The sequence below is a fragment of the Carassius auratus genome, chromosome 15, assembly GCF_003368295.1.
Source record: "Carassius auratus strain Wakin chromosome 15, ASM336829v1, whole genome shotgun sequence".
Classification (NCBI taxonomy): Eukaryota; Metazoa; Chordata; class Actinopteri; order Cypriniformes; family Cyprinidae; genus Carassius; species Carassius auratus.
The window spans coordinates 5366758-5394747 of NC_039257.1; the positions used below are offsets into that span (position 1 = coordinate 5366758).

General features: G+C 37.4%; 1 protein-coding gene across 3 annotated transcripts in view; it reads right to left on the reverse strand.

Moving 5' to 3' along the window:
* LOC113114811 (neurofibromin-like) overlaps positions 1-27490 on the reverse strand; it is a 60404-nt gene extending 32914 nt beyond the window's left edge. For 2 of the 3 annotated variants that reach the window (XM_026281855.1, XM_026281857.1), the window contains exons 1-35: positions 27192-27251; positions 21337-21480; positions 20981-21064; positions 18686-18876; positions 18337-18443; positions 18033-18100; positions 17863-17938; positions 16441-16598; positions 16103-16276; positions 15852-15980; positions 15553-15627; positions 15166-15297; positions 14925-15053; positions 14393-14506; positions 14013-14092; positions 13809-13932; positions 13477-13723; positions 13046-13119; positions 12805-12888; positions 12384-12728; positions 11770-11909; positions 11507-11629; positions 10206-10289; positions 9979-10095; positions 9716-9897; positions 9427-9638; positions 9024-9185; positions 8800-8903; positions 8209-8344; positions 5063-5125; positions 3319-3477; positions 3061-3158; positions 2469-2615; positions 2171-2317; positions 1921-2031 (exon numbers count right to left, since the gene is read on the reverse strand). In XM_026281855.1, coding sequence (XP_026137640.1) covers positions 1921-2031; positions 2171-2317; positions 2469-2615; positions 3061-3158; positions 3319-3477; positions 5063-5125; positions 8209-8344; positions 8800-8903; positions 9024-9185; positions 9427-9638; positions 9716-9897; positions 9979-10095; positions 10206-10289; positions 11507-11629; positions 11770-11909; positions 12384-12728; positions 12805-12888; positions 13046-13119; positions 13477-13723; positions 13809-13932; positions 14013-14092; positions 14393-14506; positions 14925-15053; positions 15166-15297; positions 15553-15627; positions 15852-15980; positions 16103-16276; positions 16441-16598; positions 17863-17938; positions 18033-18100; positions 18337-18443; positions 18686-18876; positions 20981-21064; positions 21337-21480; positions 27192-27251 — 4580 coding nt within the window. Of the gene's footprint in view, positions 1-1920; positions 2032-2170; positions 2318-2468; positions 2616-3060; positions 3159-3318; positions 3478-5062; positions 5126-8208; positions 8345-8799; positions 8904-9023; positions 9186-9426; positions 9639-9715; positions 9898-9978; positions 10096-10205; positions 10290-11506; positions 11630-11769; positions 11910-12383; positions 12729-12804; positions 12889-13045; positions 13120-13476; positions 13724-13808; positions 13933-14012; positions 14093-14392; positions 14507-14924; positions 15054-15165; positions 15298-15552; positions 15628-15851; positions 15981-16102; positions 16277-16440; positions 16599-17862; positions 17939-18032; positions 18101-18336; positions 18444-18685; positions 18877-20980; positions 21065-21336; positions 21481-27191 lie in introns of all 3 variants that reach the window. The other variant, XM_026281854.1, reaches the window with a different exon arrangement.
* Positions 27491-27990: the final 500 nt, after the last annotated feature.

The following is a 27990-nucleotide window of genomic DNA, read 5'->3' on the forward strand; positions in this document are numbered from 1 at the left end:
TTTCCTTTCGTGCAACACAAAAATTAACCCAAACTGCGTTTTTCGTTCATTTTATTAATTTATTAAGTAAAAATATATTTCTCGTATAGGCCTATTTATTCGTTACACAGAAGCGCTGCAGGTGAGTAATGCGATATGATGAACATGTGATTCCTCATGTTCTGTTGTTTGCTGCTTCTTTTGCATGTAAAATCTCCCGGAAACAAATGTTAGTATTGTTAATGGGTCACACACACTGATCCTTTCTCTTTTGATATGGACCTAAGGATGTTTGTTCGCCTGAATAAATGCACTTCTAAAAAAAAAAAAAAAAAAAAAAAAAAAAAAAGAGACCTAAGCAGTTGTGAGGGGAGTGGCCAACACTAGCTCCACCTTTGCGTTAAATATTTTTAATTTGGTAAACTGAAAAAATTAAATCTCATGCATTAAAAACACTAATTCTGACAGCACTAAAAATGATAGTTTTTATGTAACTTGAATAGAAGTTAATATTGTGATGGTGATAGTTTCAAAATGTAGAATGATATTGGCTAATTTGGGATGTGTCATATGACAACAACAAAAAAAACATTTACAAATGAAAAGGAAGTGGACCACTATAACTTTATATTTGTTGTTTGCTTAACAGTGAAAGACGCGAGCATGGCTTCCAAAACTCAAATCCTACTACTACTAGTACCTGTAATAATTACAAATATCAGCATGTCAGGTACCACAGACACACCGGCCACAACGGGCATGCCAAGCACCATGGACCCAACAGGCAAAACGAGCACATCAGGCATCACGGGCGCACCAGGGAACACAAGTGTGTCAGGAATCACGTATGCACCAAGGAACACAAGTGTGTCAGGAATCACGGGCGCACCAGGGAACACAAGTGTGTCAGGAATCACGTATGCACCAAGGAACACAAGTGTGTCAGGAATCACGGGCGCACCAGGGAACACAAGTGTGTCAGGATTCACAGACCCACCAAGGAACACAAGTGTGTCAGGAATCACGGGCGCACCAGGGAACACAAGTGTGTCAGGATTCACAGACCCACCAAGGAACACAAGTGTGTCAGGAATCACGAGCGCACCAGGAAACACAAGTGTGTCAGGAATCACGGGCGCACCATGGAACACAAGTGTGTCAGGAATCACGGGCGCACCATGGAACACCAGTGTGTCAGGAATCACGTACGCACCAAGGAACACAAGTGTGTCAGGAATCACGTACGCACCAAGGAACACAAGTGTGTCAGGAATCACGTACGCACCATTGAACACCAGTGTGTCAGCAATCACGGGCGCACCATGGAACACAAGTGTGTCAGCAATCACGGGCGCACCATGGAACACCAGTGTGTCAGGAATCACGGGTGCACCAGCGAACTCAAGTGTCTCAGGCATCACCACCACATCAACCACCACTGGCAAATCAATTACCAGCAAAAAAACCACTGCTTCTGTTGCAGCATCTCTTTTACCAATGGGACTGCCTGGACTTCTGTTCTACACTACTATGGTTCTCAAAATCTTTCAGCTGATCTGATTATCATCTCACTTAGTTTGTGACTAAAGCCTACAGCGACAGGGCCCTGCACAAGTCACTAGCACTTTAATGTCAGACTATCAGATTTATGATACTTCTATTCTGATAAATACCTGATTGCTTTAAAAATCTAGTAAATATGAAGGTTTCAAATGAAGAATAAAGATGAAATACCTTTGCTGTTTTTGTTGCCAACATTGCTAAACCACATAACACATGCATCTATGTATTTATTTGTCATTTAAATTAAATGACATACTACAAACTTGCACATCAATAATTAACCAAAATTCTGCAGTTATTCTGTGCATGTATGCAAATATTCCTAAAAACTGTCCAAAGTTATACCGATATATCATGATTCTAAACTAAAGTTCCTACCTGCGAGCAATGTAATAAAAGACAGGATTGCCATTCTTTGACGTGCCAGCTTGGTAAAAGATGTTGAGCGTCTTTAAAGCTTTGAACTCCTCCTTCTCATGGACTTGATGCCTTAAAAAAAAAAAAAGTCAGAATATGAATTAGGGCTTCTGATTTAATTTAAAATATATATATTTAAGCTCTTGAATAATTTTATTAGCTATTTCTTAGTTAAATCTGAAGAGAATATAAAAAAAACATGAACAGTGACCTTGTCATAAATTCCTCAAACTTTGAGCTGGTGAGGTTGAGGCTGGACCAGTGTGTGTCAGCTACTGGCTTATGTTCAGGGGGGCCCAGGTACGCCAGGAGGGTGGCCATCTTGTCAAATGGTCTGCGGCCCACTGCCTTGTGGTCCCTATGGTAAAAGTTTAATTAACATTTTTGTTCAAATCATGTCTATATATTCCAGAAACACTAAGTTGATAGTAGACACCATTGGTGTCAATAGTCAATTTAGTCTCACAGTGCTTTTGAAACAATACCCTGCCCTTCTTTGCTACTTTTACCTGTTGCTGGACAAATACTGGCCAATTCTTTCTTGGTTGTTCCATAAGAGACGATGCAGGGCAAGAACATTTCCGTCACTGATGAAAGATAGACTGTGATTCACAGAGTCACTTGGTGGAGAATCAGATGCGATATCAAAGAAGAACCTGCCAAAATAAAAAAAATAGGCATTTTGAAGCCCATGAAGGACTTGATGGGTTGAAAACATTGTGTTTCGAGACCTAATAAAATTACAACTGTCTAGTGTCAACTGTCTTGGGTTGTAGTCCATATCTTCAAGTTTTAAAGACACAAATATGTTTGCATAAACATGGGCAAAGTTACACATTTAAAACTTCAGGGTTAAATATTCAGAATTTAGCACAAATTGTATTCAATACAGAGCTCTCTGAAAATACTCTTACAACACATGCCTCTAACTGGGAACTGATAAGTAGCATTATAATCTTTCAGTATTGTATCACAATTTGAAGCAAGTGACAAGTATATCGTTCAATAGGTCAATTTCTTGCCTTCCAACTGATCCATCAAAAATCTCCACTAGAGAAACAAAAGATCAAATATGTGAGAATCAAACAAATACTAACATACCTTCTGGCTGCATCAAAGTTGCTTTTGACAAAATCATTAAAGGGCCGCATATGCTCTTCTTTTGTGAACAGTACATGATTAGCAATGCTCTGGAGTATCTGAAAACAAAAGAAACATTGTACAAATTTAACATTTTGCAGTGGGGCCCAGTGTTGTGCTATAAATAAACATTTAATCTTGCCAGTTTGAAAAAACACTTCAACACAGATGATGGAAATGAAAGTTATGTATAATATGTACGAACATGACATTCCACACCTTAGACATGAGTTTGAGGCCACGCTCGATGCGAGATGGAGGTTTCTTTTCTAGGATGCCTGCCTCATACGGTGATACAATAGCTGGGTTAATAAAGCGCAAGAACATGGCACTTCCTACTGCACCGATACTGTTCTGTGGAAACCGCTGGCTGACCACCTGCATAAACGGATGAGGCAAATGAGAGGAAAGATAGGTTAGTGCTTGGAGAATGCATTATAGAGAAACCATCTAATTACTGCCAGTATATTATTGCCATCATGATGAATTTTAAAACAACAAAACACACAAACTAATATATACTTTTAAAGGTTAAACATCCAAGAATATTATGAAGAAAGAAAATGTGAAAGTGTGACAAAAGAAAGTGAACTGATAAATGTGTTTTGTGCCAGGTAAATCAGGCTCAAGTGATTTGCCTAATGGTTATGAATCATTAAAATAAAATAAAAACTACACATCACACTTAAGCACAAAACAGTCTGTTACTAACCACAATAGATGTTTGCAGAACAATGTGTGGCAGTGCATTCACACCCTAAACCTATTATTCATGGAAATCTTTGGTTACAATTTCCCCACACCTATAATAACTGATAATCTGTGTCCTAAATTCTTTGTAGGGGACTAAATGGTTTCTGTCTCAAGTGACTAAGTCAGTCTAATTGGACTGAGATTTAAAATAGGCTATGAGAAGTCTAAGCTTATGCAAACATTTTTTAAGCCTACCGCTGATGAGAGCCATATATTATTTTGCATAAACTTGCATTAAAATAATAACAATTTTCAAATTACTTTGGTTTTTATATATTTTGATAGTAACCAGTGTTTTGATATGTGAACACAATCAATCAAAAAGATGATAAAAATGCACCATGCTTATAAAATCATGATCATGTTGAAATGGTCCTAGCAAATGGCAAGAGAAAGGACATGAGAAAAGAGCAAAGAAGACAAAAAATTAAGAATGGAAATAATTAGACATTTTACACCATTACATACATTATCACGCATGCATATGCACCAATGGTTTCTGAATCTGAAAACATGCACAACCATTGTTTTGAAGACAATGACCAATAGAGCACATGACAAGCCAGAGAAGTGCCAACATGTTCATTTTACATCATATTTATGGCATGCAAATCACTTCATTAAAAGTTTTCCAAGAAAGACAGGACTCTTCAAGGAGCCAAAATATAGATTCATGTTTTCCATTTTAAATAAACTCTCAGAAGGTAGACCAAGTCGGTATCAGGCTCAAGGTCTGCACATTTGAGGATATACTGCCTTCATATTAGAACAGGCCTTAAACCAACACAAAGAAACAGTCATCTGCTTTACCGCAAGGAACAGAAAAGCTGAACTGATCCACACTGTCTGCCATCACTGACCCAGTTCACAAGACGAAATTCAAAGAAGGGTAATCCAAGGCAGGACAATTATTTTGTGTGCTTAGATACTCATTTCCCACACTATGTTCTTTTAAAAATGGAGGCGTTTTCATAAGAAAACTGTACATACTGCAAACAACACTGTTTACACAGGTGTTTCTGAACATGTTCTGGCGAAAACCAAAATCCAAAAACATGAACATTTTTTTTTTTAAATGAACAAATTCATCATTAAAATAATAAGTAAATAAATAAAATAAACCAAAAAACAGGTTGCACTTATGGTATGAGTAAACCCAGACTAATAATAAATGGTAGCTAAAGGAAAAATAAAATGCTAAAACACTTACAGATTTTTTGTTTTCCTTTTTTTCTTTAACAGTGGCTTTATTCAGAAGGGAGTGGCAAGTAGCCTACAGGGCAGAGATGAGCACAGAGAGGTCACAGGAGCTACACACCTGCACTCAGCACAGCCATAGTGCATAAAAACACAATGAAGGAGCAGACAACACAACCACTGCCTTTCTAAGAGCTTGATCTACAAACTCTTTCATTCATGTTCATTTCAGTGATTAAGAAACACCGGCTCAAGCTCTCCAAGCAGAAAGTAAAGCAAAAGCAGTAAAGATGCTAAAGTGGAAGAGAGAGACAGCTCTCGGCCCAAGCAACGAAGTGTGAATAATATGTTAAAGAGTGTGAAGATAAGTAAACGCTAGAATGTGTGTTGCATGTATGAGAAGAACACAAGAGGGCCATGCAGAAGAGAGCAGGACTTGTGTATCAGGACTGATGGTTGCAGCTGAATTTTTTCAGTCTGTTTCACCAGAAAGGAAAGACTGTCTTAAATGTATGCCTCTAATAAATGGAAACTTTTAAGAGTCCACTACCATAGCTAACTATGTGCCACAAAGCTATCATTTGAATTTTATGGGACTTAAGAAGCCAAACATCACAACTTCATTACTGTGATTACAAACAAGACAAGATGACCATGAAAGGAAACAACGAGAAAAACGTTGTGATTAACAACATGTAATTAATAAAGTTTAAAAGACTTCTTTTCGATGCTTAAAAAACAACTTTATCAGGGCTCGACATTAAGCTTTGACATGAGCCTGTCCATCGGACAAGTAAATCAATCATTCACTTGTCCAAGTAAAAAAGTCACTTGTCCGGGGACAAGTATTTTTGTTTTGAATTTATTCTGAAGCGGTCTCATCGGTGCTCTATCAGATATTACTTTAATCAGCATATTTTTTATATCTGCCTTAAATTGATTGCTGTTAAACTTTTTATCTTAATGAAGAACAATATTTTCCTAAACTGATTAAAAGTACATGTCTCCATTTACATCAAATTCTAACATGTGATCAATACATTAAGTTAGAATAATAATACACAATATGATTGTTACTATTCAAATGAAATCAGTATCAACAAACTTTATCCATCCAAATGCATAAATTTTACTTTTTTGACATACAAATATGAAATTGAATGAAATTTCAAAAGGTACTTTTAAATACGAAATTGAACTACCAGTAGGAGGTAGCAAGTCACTGTCTTAATGAGTGAATCGTTGATTCAACTGATTCGTTCAAATGGATGAATCATTCAATAAAAGAAACAAGTAACTATTTTTATAAACAGCTCACTGAATCATTGACTCGTTCAAAAATGAATCATTTAGTAACAAAAGACTGTTGTGTGTTGCTTGGTGATGAGTGAACGTGCTGCTGTGGCTTTGCTTGGAACATTTTTCGTTAGCGAAACGTCAATTAGTATTTCTTGTTTATTTAAAGCTGCGGTAGGGAACTTTTGACACTCTAGCGGTTAATAAACAGAACTGCTTGCGTCTTGCGGAAGAACATCGTAGCCGGAACTACTTCTCTCTGTTTATGTCTATGAAGAATCACAACGGTACTGGGTTACTCCGCAGCGGTTTCCCCGAAGCAATCTAAAATAGTCCGAATATAAACACTTATTATAGGTGCACCCTAGTGATTCAGGACAAGCTAAAAACACGGTTTGGAAAATGGATTTATGGTGTACTCGCTTATTATATACATTTTTCTACATTTTGAACACAAAGTTACGGACCGCAGCTCTGATTGGTTGATTTCTTACCAGGAGCGGTCAGTAACTGCAAATGGCAATAGGACCACTGGGAGGAGCCAGAGGAGCTTGATTTTTTTCACAGACTATCTGTCTCATATTCTACTGTTAGGACATAATGACAGGTTTAACAAATATGTAAACAATATATATTTACAAAAGTTACCTACTGCAACTTTAACTAAAGTTGTATAAAATCAATATCACATTTGCAATCGAGCTGAAAGTTGGGAAAACGTCACTCCAGGTCATGTGATGTTGCCTATAATATATAGAATATTTCTATTTTTTACTGCTTTATGTTTGTTAATTTGTGTTTCTTTGTGTGTGCTGTAGCACTCATATTTTTTATTTCTCCGTGAGTCAGACCGGATGCACGAGCCTCAACTGACGTGACCCTGATACGGTCAATACATTATCCTTTATAAGTTACCGTTTACACTGAAAGTAATAAAATCAGAATCATTACACGCCAAAGTTTTGGTGCCAGCCTAGTTATTGTTTGTTATTAAAATTTTGATCAGGTTACTTGTCCAGTCGGGCAAGTACAATTCTCTTTCACTTGCCCCTTCACAAAATCCACTTGTCCTGGACAAGCATTAATGTCGAGCCCTGTTTATGCATCACCGTCAACAAGATGATGCCCTTGACAGAGTCCAGTCACATTAGAGATGTGAGAAAAACAGTGGGTACCTTCAAATGAAAACTGTACTTTTGTTTCAGTAAAACGACAACTCCATAAACACCCCCTTCTATTTCTTTCTATGCAAGTAATAATGAAAAATAACCAGACAAATGGTTTTTGTATGCTCACATGGTAGTGGTTTCAACTGTGGGCTGAATACGCTGCTAAGTACTAACATTATATAAATGTATCAAACCCCATGCGTGATATAAATATTGATTATTGCAGCTAGAAAAATTGTGATTCATACCTGCTTGTGACGCATAACAATACAGCTTCAAGAACTATAAAAATATTTCCTCACCAAACTGAATCTTTAATGTCTGTTGTTGCATCTAAAGCAGCAAATGAATTAGTAGATCTTCTTTGCCATTTGTAATAATTTTCTAATACGTTAAACTTTAATGGAGATACCGGAAGTATGAAGGACTGTATCAGCCTGATATGAAAATAAATAATCTTATCATCACCTTAAATCCCTTAAAAAAAATGTTACATTCGTACACAGAGAGACAGAGGTGAGCAGTGGCATGAGAGAGGATAAGAGCAGGTTCTCTTGTTAGAAGTGACTGGAAGACTGATCAGTGGATGTCCAAGCAAGAAAGACAGCCACCATGCAGTCATTCAGAGGATGCAGTTACAGTGGTTAAAAACAAACCCAAAACACCAGACTGGCATTAGGCAGTGAGTGTATACCTGATACAGACAGTGGCACACACTGCGCAGCTGTGGAGGAAACTCATTTGAAGAGTTGATAATGGCCAAGAAGAAGCGGTCTGTGATCTGCAGAAGGTTCTTCTGGTTCTCCTCCAGGTTCTCCGCTGGTTCAAGCCTAAAGACGAGATGAGAAGTTAAACATTTCAGCAGAATGACAATGACAAAAATCATCTGTTTCGTTTTGACTAGGTCTATTACTCTGAAATCATGCGTTTCAAACCATATTAGTTTAAACTGCTGATATATATGTGTCACAGAAAGCGGCTGCATACAGCATGCGAGTACTAAACTCAGTTCTCTTTCATCTCTTATTGCACTTAAACTGTCAAATACAAACATGTTCACAAAACCAGTCGGGTGTGCCTGTGTAGTTAAACAGTTAAAGGAAAAGAAACTGCATGTTTATATTAGATCTGTGTTGCAGCAGTGTAATATACAGTACATAAATAAATCCTCTGCTCTATTGTCTCCTCTGAGCCTGGGACTCTAAATAGTGCTCTGCTGTGCTAAAGTAAAAGCTAGACCCGCCTGAACATCATTAACAATATGAGTTTAACTAGGTAAACATGCCTGGTAGGGTCCACTTCAAAACTGATTTGCTGCCACTCCGGAGTGGTAATAATTCCTCTCAACAGTGGCTCCAGAAGCTTCTGCAGATATGCAGCACCATAGACCTGCAAACACAGAAAAGCCAGATTTTAAGTGCACACACACTACTGATCAAAAGTTTGGGGCTAGCTTCGCCATCACGGAATTAAATGAAATGCACTATCACTGTCACCATTTCACGTTACCTTAAAGCAAAAGGTCATAATCTTGCTGGCTAGGCTGTTTCCTCTGAAGAGGGTCTGCATAGAGTCGGCCAGCTCCACTTCTTTTGAGAACATGTTCCATAGCAGCTGATACAGCAGATGGCGAGAGTCGAACAGTGTCACCAACACTCTGGCCAACTCATCCTGAAAACCATCAGCACATTGAGCACAACCGCTCTCTGAGGGCCAACAATACACCCAATGCATTACTCGCTGAACAAAACAGTCAAATAGATAGCGTGTTTTAAAGAATGCTGGGGATATGAATATAAAAGTTTTCTTTAAAACCTTTTCATACATATTTTCTAAACATATATGTTTGCTCTATTTAATTCTGATTTTGTGGAAACTGTAAAGGTTAAACAAAGATGTTATAATCTCTCACCCATTGAGAGCAGGGGACCACATTGGCCAGTGCCATGGCTATGGGTAGCTCGCCCTGGTCCCCCATCATGGTGACCAGCTCAACAAGTCTCTCAAAGCGGTCTGCAAGCACAGTCTCTGCGAGCGTGTCAAACTCTGTCCCTTGCTGAAGGATCTTAGTGAGCACCTCCATGAAGGTTGCTCGTGTCTGCAGGTCCTTATGGTACCCCAGGCCTGTCGAAAGACATTCAGTCTTCAGTCAAAACAACTTAAGTACAATAAGAATCCATGATTATGTCAGCATTTCTCACCGATGGAGTGCATGAGGCCGCTGTCGACGTTGGCATTGAGCAGGTTAGACATGGCCAACACGGTACAGTGTCGGAGAGATGCAAGTCGTCTAGACATCCCACGTTTCCGCCCTGCCACCTGCTGGCCATCTTCCTCGACCTCGCTGCAGTCATTCAACAGGTTCATGAACAGCGTAAAGTATCTAAAGGAGGAAGAGAAGAGATTACGGACCGAAAACGGACCTTGAAAGACCATCTGAAAAGAGTTGGATGAAAGATCGTACTTCAGGAAGAGCTGAGACTTGGCCTCCATGAGCTCAACGCCATCCCCCTCCTCAGGCTGCAGGGGAAGACCAGCCAGCAGAGACACTACTGCCTCCATACTCGCCTGGTCCAGGTCCCTGCAGGACACGTTCACAAAAACAGCATGAGAACAGAACATAATGTGAACGCTTTCAGGTTTGAAGCCACTACACATATTATAAACGGCAGGAAACTACAAAGACCATACCGGGTCAGACATTTGATGTCATCATCTGCAGCTTGATTAGAGGTTCCCATCACCCAGTCTGTGAGGTACTCCACCATTTTATTTCTAGGAAAAACAGCAAAGTCAGTTATCTCATGACCTAATACTCTCTATATATATCTATATATATATAAGGCAAGGCTATTCAACTAGCTTCATTTAAGGGCTGGATTATCGAACTAAAAATTTGAAGGGGGCCATCCTGATCTCTTTCTGGGGGGCCTATAAAATCAGAAATTAAACTGAAATGCATATTTAGCAGTAAAATGAACTAATATTACGAAAACTAAGATCCATAAAAGGTTAACAAAGCACTGTCTATCAATCAATTAACAAAATAATTAATCACACATTTAACTGTAAATAATCAGGATTAAATGGATATTTATATTGTCATAATTTCACATCGAATCTCAAAATTAGTGTAGAAACAATATAACGATGTTAAATTATACATTTTTATGTTTAATAGCATTTCTTTACTGAGTAATCTTTTATTAATGAAGTACTGATAGAAATACTGCTACTGGCGTCCCTATTAAATTAATTTGACCTATTAATTCGAGCTATTCAACATCACAAAAGAATTTAAAGCCATTACTTTTAACATTTAATAGGCTCTGAAATATATAACAATTTGAATTTAAGTGATTTTAAAACAAACTTCATATAAACTATCACTTGTATATGGATAAACTACATTGGTTAATTTTGATTAAAGTTATAAAAGATAATCAGCAACTAGATCAGTGCTCTTTTTCTTTTGTTCTCTGATTTACGTCAATGACAGACTTCAGCAAGCTTCACTTTAAAACCTTATTTTCGCCAAACCCTTCACTGTCATTTAAGACTTTGTAACTCAGTTAAGACTAAGTTTTCGAGGTAACTCGCGGAAACGATTTTTTTCCGTCAGTTTAAGCGCAACTAACAGTATGTCTGAAGCATCTCAACATATGTGCACAGCCGAATGTGCATCCTTTCAAACTATCAAACTAATGTCAAGGTTTAAAAAAAAATATTAGGCAGCACAAACATTTTTTAACATAAGCTAATAAGAATGTTAGAATTATTTCTGAAGGGTCATGTGACACTGAAAACTGGAGTTATCACAGATGAAAAATTCAGCTTTGCCCTCATAGGAATAAATTACATAAAACACATCCAAAAAGAAATCACTGTAATAATATTTCACAAAATAAATGGTTTTATTGTATTTATGATCAAGTACATTCAGCCTTGGTAAGCACAAGAGATTTCTTTCTTAAACACAAAAAATATTTAACCTGAATTTCATCTCTTGGCAGAAGGAGAGGTCGTCCCTGCGTTCCATCATAACCTCCACTAGCTGGCACAGCTTAGTTTTGATCTGAATGGCATGGACAACATTCCCTAAAATACGCACGTACCTAAGATAGGGAGCATAAAGAAAAATCCTTTAATGGAAAAATAAACTTCTTAAAGCTCTTTTTTTTAATGCCATGCAAATCCAGTGTTTCTACTAACATTTGTTTTTGAGAGCATAGGAAAGTGTAAATCAAAGTCTCACCTAACCAGGTTGAGCATCATGGTTTCAATGCTGGCTTGACCGAGGTGCTCTGAGCTTCCTTCAGTGTGACTGTCAAGCAGGTTCTTCATGATGGCGATGGTCTGCTCTACAAACAGTGTGTTTGTGTCTGTAATGGGAACCTGAAGAAGAAATTGAGAAAAAACAATGATGATGGCACAGAATGAGGCTGATCCCTATGCAGAATGTGATGTGATACTGATAATATGATATTAAATTAAATTAAATTGCTACCACATTTACAAAAGATCGTAGTGTTTAATGCGTGTTAGATCATTCTAGATTAAATAGATCACTAAATGTTGATGAGAGGAGTCTGGATTGATCTGACAATGAAGGTATTCTGCCACCTTGTGTACAAAACTATACATGACAGCTATTTAGTGAAGAATGCTTGATAAGTGGAGTAATTTGTTCTATTTGTTGCTAGTATGTTGTATAGAAAATGAAGCATAAATATAGGAAAATTTTTGCATTGTTGCTTTTCATTAAAATTAGACAGTGTAATATACAAATATTTTCTAAATATGATCAAATACTTCTAAAACAATATCAAACCCTAAAGCTAGCTACATGTCATGATTATCATCTCTTACCGGACCCTGGGTATCAAAAAAGCGGCCGATGCTGTTGCGTAGCTTGGTGAAGAGCATAGGGTAGAGAGCCGGACTGAGCTCCAGTCCCACAAGGTCTTTGACGTTGGTTCGAATCTGCACGCCCAGTTTTTCATGTGTACAGACCATGAGACTCAGCAGACGCTCCAGAAACCTGTTAAGAGACGTCTCGCTGTTCACCTCACAAGAGCCCATAGAGATCATGGAGCCCTTGCGTTCGGTAAGGGGTCCCATAGGAGGACTGTAGGTTCCTAGGCTAGGGGTGCTGCGCTGCTGGAGACAAACCCCTCCCAGGGCACACAAGAAACCAGTCATGTTGATCCACTCCTGATGACAGAGAAAAATAGTTTGTATAGGAGGAAAAAAAGTTATATACCTTACTGATCGCCATTGTTTTAATTACCTGTCCATCTTCCACTTTGTTTTTCTGGTGGTTGAGTATCTGTTTAGTAGCTTGCTCCCATTTTGCATATGTGTCTTCCCATGCCTAAGATTGAAAAATGTCAAATTTGAGTCAAATATAATTAATAGAGAAGCTGCAAAAAAGTTGCAATGGATCTGAATGATTAGCAATTAATACCTGAAAAAAAAAGAAAAATAATTACATCTTAAATTCACATAAGTTGAGAAAAATGAGTCCTTACCTCTACATTTCCAGCTGTAGGGTGTTTTATCCTCCTTAACAGCGCCATCACTCTCTTCTGAAGCGTGTTGCGACCTGAATGCAAAAATAGTTTTATTTTATAATAATGAGACCAATTTTTTTTTTTTTTTCAAAGAATCCATGCCACTAAATTATAGTGTTAATCAGAATTTATTATTATCAGTATCAAAAATCATATTCATGGGCAAAAATGAATTAACTAAATATATGTATTATTATTACAATATTAAATGCCATTTTCTTTATAGATCCATAAATAAATAAAGCTACAATCATTATTTATTTAGCCACATTGGTATTAACTGTTTTACATCTATATATACGCACATACATGTATATGTAAGTAACTTCAGTGCTAGCTGAATTTGGAGAAAAGAAATCCTATGTCACGGAGACTGTTGTACAACTAACCTGTAGCCATCATGTTGCTGACAGAGGCAAGCTCCACAAAGGTGTTATAGTTGGGCAGGACCGTGTGCACGGGCAGCTCGTCCACACTGCAGCGGATGTCCGCCTCCTCACAGAGATGCCGGAAGCAGGACATGGCCACCAACACAGCCTCTGCATCAGGGCTCCACAGGAAGGTGTAGAGACACACCTCCAGCTTGGTCTGAGCCTGTCTGCCGATGGGGATGAGACTGCCCTGTGTGGCACACTCCTGCACAACAACGAGACATGAACGAATGCATTCATTCTGACTGGATTCAATTTCAAGTTCATGTTTAGACAGAAAATCTGTTTACCTTGTTCTTTAAGAGAAACTTGTTTCTACATATGAGAATCTCCCGGAGCCACTTCAGTATCTCTGTACTGTTGATCATCTGATGTCCAATCAGCTTCTTGCAGTTCAGAAATAAGACCTGGGAGCTGAGAAGGGAGTAAGGAGAATATAGTCAGATAATCTTTTAACTCGCCAACTTCAAATCAAGCAATCTCTTTATACCCACCTGATGTCCCAGAAGGTCTCAATGGGTGCGTCAGGGTTCCACAGCTCAATCGTTTCTGGCTGATGTAACACCAACAGTGCCTGGGTGAGAAAACAATGAGTGAATGAGATGCACGACTATAAGAATTTAAAGTAGCAGGGTTATAGTATCATCCATATACTACTACGTTTTTTTTTATTTTATTTAATTACGTGCTTTCGTCATTTTTATGTTTTAATATCCCTATTAAGGTTTAATGCATATATTTCTTATTCTAGCTGCAGTAATTGTAATATACATAATACTTTGTATTTCTTATAGCTTTATTTGAGATAACAAAAACTACTTTTAAAGTTTTAGTTTTCGGTTAACCATTCCAAATAAGAACCAAACAGTCTTACCTCCATGGCTTCCTGTGAAAGCTCCGCACTGTGATTGAGAGGAACTAGCTGGACCAGACCTTTGATGAGCTCAGCTGTGCTGTTCTGGATCTCTTGACCTGGTTTCCCCGGGTTCTGATGGTGAGAAAGTGCAACTAGTGGAGTCAAATTTGATCAGAATCATCCTTAAACTACAAGTCTCCTGCTAAACTTAGATTATTTAAACCATTTTATGCCAAATCACAGTTCATAGCAAATCATGTTAAGGAAAGACTGCGAAAAAGAACCAGTCTTCAGACAAAAAAGGGGGGGAAGAAATGAACAAATCCACATGTAAATCCTAATCTGGATAATCCAGGATTTGAACCAATCAGAAAACACAAACACTGTTGGATTAAAGCATATTATGAGAATTAAAGGAGCAAAGGTGACATTGACTTAACCCTAATATGCAGAGACAACTCTTAAGATAACTTTAATACAAAAGGTAACTCATCATAATTTTAACAGAAGCTAAATGACTATTTCATACGTATTTTCACCAGATACTCACATGCAGCATTAGTTTGGGGTCAGCGTGGATGAGTTTGACCAGGGCCAGCAGCAAAGAACGCGAGTCAAGGTCAGTGGACTTGTCCTTGAACTTTAAACTAGTCGTCATTTTCTCTTTGAATGTCAGACTCTGGAACAAAAAAAGAAAAGAAAAAAAAGGCAGCTTTAACCACAAAAAAAGAACAAAGGCCGATGATTTTCTATGCACCGTAAACTGTTGTTTAAATGATGATGTGTCTCACTGATGTCATCCTCAGAGGTGGATGGGCACTGAGACTCTGAACCACTCGGCCCAATGTGTCTGCAAACATGGTGCGCAGTTCTCCTGAGTAGCAGTAGATGGCGTCAATCTTCGGCCACCAGTCCAGATGTGACTAGCAAAAACATAAAGTGAAACATTAATAAGCAAAAAAATTACTGCACTCCATAGCATCACAAAGAGAGTCACTGGCAGCGGTCACAAAATATTTTATCATGAACAATCATCAGTACTATGCAAAATGCTGACACATTTAAAGATGATTATTTGTATAATGGGTTTATCATTTATTAAAAGCTGCATTTAATTTGCATAATATAGAACAATTATTTTTGAATTGTGGGAATGTCCATACAGAGATCATACTTACATTGGTGATAATTTTGTGCAGGGAGTTGACCAGGACGAAATGGAAGGTAGGAGGAGATGTCGAGGCCAGGCATACCTAGAAAAGAAATACATTTATTCAACAACAACAACAACAACTCTGTGTAGATATTAAAACATGTTGGTTATGGCAATGATTTTAAGTTTGTCCTGAAATGAAAGTTGACTAGCTCAATATGTGGTGATAGTTATAATATTATCTCTTGTTAGTGATTGCTTATTAATTGCTATAACGTCCTTTGCAAAATCCTTGAAACTCTAAGATTCAACAACTGAGCTTACCTTAAAATGCTGGTTGTTTCGAGGATTGATGCGATAACATGACACAAAGCAGTCAATCATCAAATCCACATCGGCGCTTTGGCAGCCCGCACCCCTCGAAAATGGCTTAGTAGGGTTAAACAGAAGACCCTGGGAGAGAAGAGAGAGCAAAGTTGCACACAGCTTTAAAAAAAAAGGACAAAAATGTTCTTCATTCCCTTCAGACATGCATTGCTCTGTAATCGTTTACTATAAGAAATGGTCCTCTTCACCTTAAGGTCCATGACGATGGACTGAACTAGGAGAAAGATGACGGAATTGTCCTCCCAGTTGATGTAGGTGCAGGCTTTGCAGAGTTTGACGCATGCGACGGCCGCACTCTCGGTCAACTGTCTGCTTCCGCTGTGCTGTCCCAGAGCCTTCCGCAGACTCTCCACAAATGACTTCTGTTGAAGACAACAGAACAGCTAGGTTTGTCTCCAAAAACATTTGTATGCACAAAATACATGTCTTGGTTCCAAAGCTCAACTTCAACATAAAATACTTTGGGAACAACAGGAGATAAATAGAATGCAGTAACAGAAGTCTAATTCACTGTGTGACCTCTGACCTTGTTAGCTTTCTCCTCCCCCCCTACTTCTTTGGTGATGCTCTGAGTGATCTCTGGACAGAGGATGAGGAGGATGATCTGTAGTGGCCACACAGCAGCCTTTCTCTTTGCGCTTTCTGCAAAACTGTCCACCAGGTCGAACAGTTTTTCTGCACAGTCTGTATACACAGAAACACAGTTTAATCATAACACATCTCAACTTGGACTTCAATAAGCAGACTAATAAACAAGTCAGTTAAAGGGGGGGGGGGGGTGAAATGCTTGTTATCACTCAATATCCTGTTAATCTTGAGTACCTATAGAGTAGTACTGCATCCTTCATAACTCCAAAAAGTCTTTAGTTTTATTATATTCATAAGAGAAAGATAGTCTGTACCGATTTTCCCTGGAAAAACGATCGTGACTGGGCCTTGTTTGCAAAACAAGCATCTTCGAAATGCAGGGAACAAACACAAACACTTGCACAACTCCGTTGATGCTCTGTAAAAATAAACTCCATCCACTGGTCCCTTAATGCTGTTTTTTTTTTTGGTAATCTATGCAGGGTTGTCTTGCCCTGGCAACCAAAAATACACTTCTTTTGTGACATTTCGCGACGCTCTCGCTCTGATCAGTGAATGTCTGTTGTGCTCTCAGTGCTCTGCTATATGGGAGCGTGCGCTCTTCCGGCAGAAGTGCCTTAGGACCCATATAAGGAAATTCCGCTCCATCTACCGTCACACAGAGCCATACTCGAAAAAAACTTTCCGAAACTTGTGACAAACCGGAAGGAGTATTTTTGGAACAGAAATACTCCTCCAAACGTACAACTTAATTTTTGAAACTTTGTCCATGTTTAGCATGGGAAACCAACTCTTTAACAGTGTAAAAAACTCAGTATGCATGAAATAGCATTTCACCCCCCCTTTAACCTGTTAACTGTCACGTTTTTGAAGATAGACATGAATGTGCATGATACAAACCTAGATTTTTACAATTCATGACTGAAAACATTTTGTAAGATGATTTTGACGTGCCATTTACATGGTAATGCAATGTCTGATTTTAAAATGGGTTTTGAAGGATGAATTTTGAGATTTTATGTTTTCAAGTGATATATAACTTCTGATCATTTCTAAAATGTGATAGAGAAAAAGGCAACGAGGAAGTATTATTTTTAAACAAAGGTCAAAGCTCCTTTTGTAATGTAGATTTCTGAGGGTGCACTCTTGTCATAAATTCATCGATTAGTTTTCCTACATAATGTTTAACAAAAAATATTGGTAAAATATATATTTGGGAGTCTTAGACCTTTCCAACGATATATAGTTTGTCAAGATTAGATTAGATTTGATTGTAATATAGTATAGTCAACGTAGGCGTCCCGTATACGGGACGGGGTGACATTTAGCAGGTTAAGATATGAATTATTGTCTCACTCACCGGCCATGTCAGCTTGGGGTCTCTGATAGAGCATAGTGAACTCATCAGGGTAGTGTTCAACCCAGTTCCAGAAAGCCTGACACAAACATATCATATAGATTTACTGAGATGAGAATTATTAAAGCTGGAAAAAGTATCCTAATATACAGCATTATTTAAAAAACATATACCTTTTCCAAACTGCTGATTACTGCAAGCTGAGCCGGCTTTTTCAAAGATTTGAATTTAAGTACTGTTTCTAAAGGGAACATGCAAGAAGTTATTAAGCAATTCCACACCATATATTTAATACATTTATTTATTATAAATACTGAAACACTATATATTTATTTGCCTTCATTTGTGGTTTAAAACATACCACTGTGCCATATTTTGATTCTGATTTTAATTATGCAACTTTAGACTACCCATAAAACTCCTCAAACTTTTTGAATATGAGGCAATAAAATATTTACAAAATAGAGCATGCTTTACCTTGTAGGAGTCTCTTTAACTTGGAGCAGTCTACGCTTATATACTGAATGAGCTCAATGTCATGAACATCCACTGTGTCCTCTGTACAAACTGTGAGCTCTTGCAACCTTTGAGAATACATTTAATTAAAAGTCATTAATTTGTAAAGGCTTTAACTGTTCAATTTGTAAACAACCAAGAAAAACAGCCCAGCATTTAAACTAATTACAAACACTTGTACATTAGGCTTACAGTGTTTAAAATAAGCTATTTTCATTAGTTACTATGGGGTATTTGGGGGGCTGATTCACACAATGAAAGGGGTCCTAGAACAAAGCCCTGTGTAACCTCCAGTATGTTAGAGAGGTACCTGGTGGAGATACGACTGAAGACAGCATTGAAGTTGTTGCAGCTGAGAGAGAAGAGGACGGCAGAGGCAGAACTGCGCAGCTGAGCGGCGTGCTGCTGGCCCTCACGGTACGAGTGCAGGAAGTGACAGATTTCAGGCAGCAACTGTTTTACCAACATGGCCTCATCCAGCCTTAGGCAGTCCTTGGGTTGCTGATGATATACACAAATACATAATATGCTTTGTTATTACTATTCTCTCTTTTTTTTCTGTGTGCTGTACTAAACTGTACTAAAGTTTAACAACATCTACTGAATTGTAAGCTAAAAACCAGACTACAACTACATCAAGGGGAAAGCGCTTTAGGATCAGCAGCATGCAGGAAAGGGGGAAAAGAAGAGGAATGAAATCCAATGACAGAGCAGCGAACAAACACATTAGTGAATCAATGTACTGCACACATAGTGGGTCAAGCTAAAAGTCGAAATGTGTAACAAATGGTAGAGGGGACGTTTTATACTACAGGGCAAAAATTATTGTCTGCCAAAACTAGTTAATGAATAAAGTGTTTAGTTGCCTTAAATGTCTTCGACTTTCAGTAAACAAATTAAACCCTGAACAGCATGGAGGAAATCTGTACATATACCTTTCCATCTCAGTTACATCAAAGGAAATTACATAAAAAGAATTTTGCAAAAACAAAACCGGACAGACAGCTGTGTAGCATCTGGGCAAGGGAAAATTAATAATCTATACAGGAAAATCCAGACAATCTCAAGACGAGGAAACACCTGCAAATGTAATAATCTCCTGACAGGGCCAGTTCAGAGCCCTCTGTCTGGGAGTAATAGCTAAAGATTTAATTGTTTTACCAGGGCTTTATGTCATAGACTTCACAAGTCTATGAGCAATCAAAAACATTTCTGGACAATTTCTGATTTTTGAGACCAGAAAATTATCTCTGTCCCTATAAAGTCATTCAAACTCATTCTACAGTTATGTCACACTACTATAGCAGTCAACAACAAATTTAAAAAAAAAATTATTTTAGCACTGTTACACTCGCGTCTCTAATTGATTAGAAAGCCTCTTGTGGCCTGAGGGGGAGAACCCAAAAGCTTTTCTTCACCCTAACTGAAATTATGCATTTTAAATTTGAATATAATTGATAATATTTAAGTACAAAATTCGAATTTAGTTGTTCAGCCATTTTTACAGCCCTATACACACTATAAATAACTGTTTTCAATATATATATATATATATATATATATATATATATATATAAAATTAAAATTTTATTTTAATATGTGACCCTGGACCACAAAACTAGTCATAAGCACAGCTACATTTGTAGCAATGACAAAACAACTTTTCAATTTTTCTTATGCCAAAAATCATTAGGATATTAACTAAAGATCATGTTCCATGAAGACAATTTGTAAATTTGTTTTTTTTATTAGTAATATGCATTGTTAAGAACTTCATTTGGACAACTTTAAAGGCAAGTTTCTCAATATTTCTATATTTTTGCACCCTCAGATTAGACATTTTCAAATAGTTTTATCTCGGTCAAATATTGTTCTACATCAATTAAAAGCTTATTTATTCAGCTTTCAGATGAGATGTATACATCTAAATAAATAAAAAATGACCCTTATGTTTTTTGGTCCACGGTCACATTTTGTTTTTGTGATGGCAAAATTAAATTTTCAGTATAATTACTCCACTCTTCAGTGTCACATGATCCTTCAGAATGTACTCACTCTAATATGCTGATTCTCGGCTCGAGAAACATTAGAAACTGTGTAGAAACTGTATCTAACATTATAAATGCTGTTAATGTGACTTTTAAATTTCTACTGATGCCAATCCTTTGAATGGTAGTATACATCTAGTTTCTATTACACCATGGCTTGGTTAAAAACTTTATTCTGTTTGTTTGATAGTTGAGATTCCCAGGCGTTGATTCATTTTTTATAACCATGCTGCTATGAAGCAGTTCCAGTTTCACAACATTCAATTTATTTCTACAGCCTAGCCTAGTAAAAGAAAGAGACTAATATAGGTAAAGATCACATTAGAAAAAAAACAGTCTAAACCAATTAGATTTTCTTCTATAACTTTCAATATCTATAAAAATCTATAATAAACATATATAATCTTTTAGATCAGGGTGTGGCGATTTTGCATTGCGTTCAACAACAAAGGTGAAACCACACCAAAGAACAATGCTGTTAAAAGGCAGGACATAAGACAGTCAAAACAAGCAACAGGTCCAACAAAGTTCACAGTGAGATAGGACAAGCTGCTCACCCCTGCCAGACACTTCTCCAGTGTGTCCAGGATAATCAGCTGGGAGAGGTAGAGGTTCTTCTCGGCAGCTTCGCCGAAGATCCGCTATGAACAGAAGACATACAGAAATGTGACATTAGCAAAATTAGAAGACACTTCTCTCGACTGATTGCAATAGAGCTTGATATGATCATGTTCCTAAGCTAACAGTGTAACACTCTAAGCATAAAACACAAGCAAACATTAAGTAAAATGGATCATGCATCTCAGGCTTTTCTTATTTTCAGAATTGAATTAAATAAACATTTATCTGGCAGTTCATTCATAACAGAGTTACTGAAATTTCAAGATTCCGTTATCAAGATGCAGAAACTTACCATGTTGTTCACATTTTTGAGTATGTTGGTCAGACCGTTGATGACGAGGGCAAATTTGTACCTGGAGATGTTGATCAAACATTCTTTATTGTGCTCTGTACTCACTTTGGTGTGGGTGCTCTGCTGTCCCGTTTTAATTGGGAGCTGTGAGTCAGAAACAGACAGAGAAAGAAGGTGATGGAAAGAAAAAGAGAGCAATCGAAACCAGCAAAATCTGCAAAGGATGCAATGAAACCTTTTAGAGAGCAGGCCAATAAGAATTATTATAAACACACACATTACCATGATGTTTGGGGACAATTTTTGTAATGTTTTTATCAGATGTCAAAATAGTAATAAATTAATAGTGTAACCATTTTTTCTTTTAAAAGGTTAGTTCACCAGAGAATGAAAATTCGTCCATTTTAAACTCACCCTCGAAGCATCCTAGGTGTATGTGACTTCCCTCTTTCAGAATAATCCAATCGAAGTTATTGTAAAAATGGTCCTTGCTCTTCCAAGCCTTTCAATGGGGGTAAGCGGGTGTTTGTTGTCAACAGTTCAGAAGACGTGAAATAAAGTGCGCGCATCTGTAATAAATCATCCCTCACATGGCTCCGGGGGGTGAATAAATACTTTTTCAAACGTGATAAATACTTTTTTTTTCTCATTTCTGCTGACTGTTGGGACAATGAAGGCACTTTTTTTTACTTCTTCTGAACAGTTGACAACAAACACCCACTTACCCCCACTAAAAGGGTTGGAACAGCAAGGACAATTTGTAATTTAACATTGAACTGATTAATCTGAAAGAGGAAAGTCACATACACCAAGGATCATTCGAGGGTGAGTTTAAAATGGACGAATTTTCATTTTTGTTCCTGGATAGTTTGAATAGTGAGTTTAAAAGAACAGCATTTATTTGAAATACAAATATTTTGTGACAATATAAATGTCTACTTTTTATCAATGCTTAAGTGTCCTTGCTGAATAAAGGCATAAAATGTATCTTACGGACCCCAAACTTTTGGATGGTAGTGTGTTTTTTTTTTTTTTTACTTGGCCAACTGGTTTTCAAATACACTTTCAATTAATTTCAAGTAAATAATAACGTAAAAAAATGTATTGTAAGCAAATTATAGTCATTAAAAAAGTAACCCAAAGCACAAAAATAACCATTTACAGTGGTATCAAAGGAAGTTAAGATAGAGAACACTTGGGTCTGGTAAACAGGTGTGAACGCTGGGTTCCTGCGGCCTAGCTTTCAAAGCCTGTGTTATGGCTTTATTGAGAGAATTGGGTGGAGGACAGCTTGTAACATGTGGGACGCACAGACTGTGGAGCGAGAGGTCGAGCGGTCTTAAATTTGACACACCCACCCCTGAGAGAACATCCAATCACTTAATGCACCAACCCACCCATCCCGGGTCTAAATGCTCAAACTTTAGGTGTTAAAACAAAGCGCCTCCAGCTCTCCAGACTTCCTCCCTGTGCTGCACACCTGCGGGCCAGCACATCTGCTCTTGTTCTCTCCAACACACACACAAGCAGTTAAAGTCTGTGCAGCGGGAGTGTTGAAAGCACACATGGCCTTGCCGTCTTAATGAAGCGTATGTGGAGCGAGGGGGTGGAGGCCTCTCCCCCTCTAAGCGTTCCCTGATGAGGAATTGGTCTTCACTGTTTCCGAGTACTACGGCTCCTCCCTGGATCAAAAGAACTTTGACTTCAAGAAGCTATGAAGCTTGCAAACAACTCACGAATGCCATCAAACTCCTCTAATATATTGAGCTGTAGTGCTTTTTTGCCAAAATAAGTTTAAGTCAGACTTGTAATTTATCCCAATCCTGCCCTCCCCACTTCTCACCATCACTTCCAATCTCTCCTGTACTTTCAATTCAATTAAGAGTAAGAAATAAAAAGCGGACGAATGTTTAAACAAGTTTTATCAAAACATCTCCAAATAACATCTGACTATAAATAATATCCTTTAAAAGTAAAAGAAAAATTATATATATAATACTTTTATAAAGCAGTGATGCATTAAACTGAATAAAAGTGATACATTTTTCTGTCGTTCTCAATGCTGATAATAAGAAATCAGCATTTCAGAATGATTTCTGAAGGATCACATGACACTGAAGACTGGAGTAATGATGCTGAAAAATCAGCTGTCATCACAGGAATAATTACATTAAAATATATTAAAATAGTTATTTTGATAAAATTATATCATATAGCCGTTATGTATTACATTTAAATAAAACATTCTCGTTCTCTTTCTCTCTCTATCTCTTCTCAACTGCATAATATTGATACGAGCCACTGTAAAATATCATCTGGGATGATCCTGTCATGTACACACTGCATTTATAGGCTTACGCTCACTGTTCCTGACAGAGTCAAGACTTCTCTCTTTTTTTGTTTTCATGAAAGAATTTGAGCAATACTTTTCAATTATCCAATTGTATAAGAACAAAAAAGCTTTAAAAAAAACTGTTTGTAACTTTTTTCTAATCTTTGATGATACGAAGTCTCAAAAAACAACGACAACAAAAAAACAACAACAAAAAGTTGTTTGTAATCAAATCAGTTTGTAAATAGGCTATTGACACCCATTTTCATTTATTTATTTATTGCCATTGTCTATCATTTTTATTTGTTGATGGTCGTGTAACTGTTTGTATACATTGTATATGTTTTTGGGCATTAATAAAAAATAAAAATGTAAAATAAAAGTTCTATCTTCCTTTTAAGCTTCTGTAGTTTTCCTCACCTCTTGATTGGTCAACTTCACGTAGCTCAACAAATCGCCATAGATTTAGCATCACACGGAAATGTGTCAAATTAGCCTAGAAAAACATTAAATCTTTTTTTAAATCCGATTTTTCCATAATCTGCTTTCACAAAGTAAGTAGAGCTATATTTGTGGTTCAAGGCAGCCAAGTCACTACTGGTGTCATGGTTGAATTGTTCCGAGTCCTGACAATTGCAATGGCCAGTTCATCGGCATGTCAGAAAGACTCTGAGAAACCCCGAGGTTCCCTCCTTCTTTCCGGCCAACCACTGTGTGGCCCTAAGAGAAAAGCGCGTGGCTGGAAATGAAAGTCTCAAGACTGGAGAAGAACCGGCGCACACACTGTCTGTACGCTCATAAAACACACACAGAACACACAGCCCAACCCTGTTGATATCCATTTTAATGCAGGATGCCGATGGACAGTGAGCACTTTGTTTCCCAGGAATGGTTTAAAATTCCAGGAAGGTCAGGGACCAATCGCTTCCCTTATGTGCACTTTGGTAGAGCCGGCCATACTCATGTGTGCTACGTAGAACGGACGTATGTCAACTGAAAACAAGAAGACAATTAAAAATATTTTCATGTAAATCAACTTTAAGATTACAGTTTAAATTAAACTTTCATGGGCAATCATTTAAGAAAAATATGGCCATCCACCCGTCACCACAGTTGGAAGAGTCCTTCCAAAACTTCAGATAAAAATCAACATTTAGCCATTTGTCCTGGATATTGCTACAATATGACTAGATATAATCGTTCACCTAAATGCGAAAATATTCCCATCATTTATCAACCTCATGTTGTTCTAAATCTGTATGACGTTTTTTCTTCTGTAGAACACAAAAGATAACATTCTGAAGTACATTGGAATCCAAACAACATCCAATCCAAGCCACAGTGACTTTCATTCAAGTCATGCAGGTTTGGGACGACATGAAGGCAAGTAAATAATCACAGGATTTGGCTTTCCCCTTTAAGCTTCTTACGACAAAAATAACTGATCAGAAACTACCCAACAACACCAATAAAGTTTATCTTAAGTCCAAAGATCATCCAAATAAAATAAAAAAAACTATGAAGTGTTATCTTCGTGCATGCAAAAGCTCTTTAAAATCTCTTGAGCCGACATTTATGTAAAACACAATGCATCATCAACCTCTCATTCCTGACTCTCTCCAGAGAGAGGACAGATTAGTTTTCCATGACCATGCAATGGCATCTGTGAGGTTATTGTTTCAAGGTGCTCTCTGCGTTCATACAGCTGCTGACAAGGCAATAACCACCACTGACAACTTGCCTATTGCAAGCAAGAAAAGCCACACATCATCACTGGCGATCAGCTCAAACAATCGATCCAGTCTTATCCGGTAGTTTCCATTCAGGAATTCTGCAACTTATGATCTGCTTGTAATTGCAGCTGTGGTAAGCAGCTGTCATTCAAGTCATGAGAACATACAGAGCAATACACAAGTGCAAGTAGTGTCCCTTATTATATTATATTATGCTTTCACCAAACAAGTGCCTTAAGCTCTCTGATCTAACAAGTACTAAACCGGCTTAGAGATAAAACAGCCTAAACTCCTTTTCACACTTTCATTAAACTGTTATGAGCCCCTAATCTGCAGCACAAAAAGCCAAACCGTACTTAGAGAAATAATATAATTTAAAAGGATATATTTAGATGCAAACTCAATTCATAGTTATCAGACACTTAACTGCACATTATCTAAAATGTATTATACTTTAAATGTATATTAAATGCCATTAGTTAAACTTAAGAGTGCTTTGAATGACTTATTTAGATTTTATATGTAATTTCATAATTCCTTGCATTATCTTTGAAATATGGTTGAAGTGTACAGGCAAACTAATATTCAATTGAAACTTAAACGTATGTCCTGTATAATTATTAATTATACATTTGTAATGATTTAGTTAGTTTAATATAGATTTATTTGAAATGTAATAATGAATAACAAACTTCAATTATTGACACTTTGCAGGTGTTTTAGTATGTCAACTTTAGTTTGACCACAACAAAAGATCACCAAAACAATTTCAAATGTACTTTAAAGTAAAACTTGTAATCTTAGATGATTTCAAAGTGCACTTTTTAAAAGAGTACACAAATGTGTCAAGAACCATCAATATTCCATTAGAATTATTCCATTCCACATCATTAATATTATATCACGTGTACAGTCTTTATAAAATATACTTTTAAGACTTGAACTAAACGACAAGTACACATTAAATACTACTAAACACACTTCTTTTTCACATGGGCAGGGACAAAACACAAGTGCTTTGGCTATGAGAGCAGGGTCCGAGAGATGCATGCACATTGAAACATTAAAAAGGCTCATAAATGCCTAGCTATCTTGTATGTTTTTGTTTACGTTTATTGATCTATAATTTGTTCCAATAGAACATTATTAATATATCAGAATACTAATAAGACCATGATAGTGTGCATCATTACAATGGAATCCTTCAAAACGGCTATTAATTTCTTCAGGGGTCACATTTTTTGATCTGCAAACAACAACATTTCTAATGAAAGGCGCCTGTCAGAAACCCTGTGCAGTCATTCCCTTTTCAGGCTCAAAAGATGCGTTATTTTGCATTCAAAACGGTCGTAAAGTTTCAGAAAACTTCCAAAAACACAGCGCACTGATACACTAACGTTGTTATTTCGTTGAAATCTTTTAAACATTGCATGCACAGGACTGTAGGTGCCTGTAAGGCTGCTCCAGCTATGCAACTGTATGTCAACAAGCACAGAGGGAGTCTGATTCCTTTTGTTTATATTTAGCCAGTGCGCGCGAGCGACTCAGCGGAACATTCATCAAATCAATCACGACCCCACTGCCCAGTATTTGTTTTTTGCTGACAAATGCAACACATCAGGCCTGAATAAAGAATTGCACGTATTGTTTTTAGCCAAAGCAAAGCACAAAACCACAAACCTCGCATCTTCCTCATAAACAATGGGTATGCTTGCATATGCATCGTTTGCACGCTTGCTTCTTTTGGCCTTGTGTCAAATGTCAAATCTCCCAACCGATGTTTTCTTTACCTGTTCGTCGAATCGATTAATGATGGCCTGGACCCATTCCACGGGCTTGTGCGCCGCCATGCTCAGGCGGATGCGCGCGCCACTATGTCTCCTATCAATCACTTTTGCGATCCCGATTCCAGCTCCCGATTCGCCCCGGATGCGCCAAATACCCCCTAAACCGCTCCGCAAAACAATCAAGGAGAAAAACAGAGGAGGAGGCGGAGGGAGGAGGGGATTTGGTTTAGTTTTTCACTTCAAGCATACTCCACCACGCCGCCATGACACACCACCGGAAGTTTGAATCCTCATCTCTCTCTGGCTTCAGTCTGGGCGCTGCGCATGCGCAGAAATGCCGATAACAATGTGTTTATGGGGTATCTATCTATCTATCTATCTATCTATCTATCTATCTATCTATCTATCTATCTATCTATCTATCTATCTATCTATCTATCTATCTATCTATCTATCTATCTATCTATCTATCTATCTATCTATCTATCTATCTATCCAACTGGTTAACTAGAGTAAGGCGTTTCTGGTCAATTAATTTAGCCTACTATGCACTGACTAATAAACATATCGATTTTAAATTCCTAAAATGTGCATCATGTATGATATTCAGCAAAATAAAAGTACTATTGTGGTTTGTTGATTATTCATACAGGTCATTCTGATTAAAACGTGTATAGGCTAACTTTATAAACTAGGCTATATAAAACCTACAAATGAATACTAATTCGTTTGTTTTTCTTGACATAATATAACAAAGCTTCTTCATATTCTTTATTAAGAATTACAATGAGAAGTTTAGACA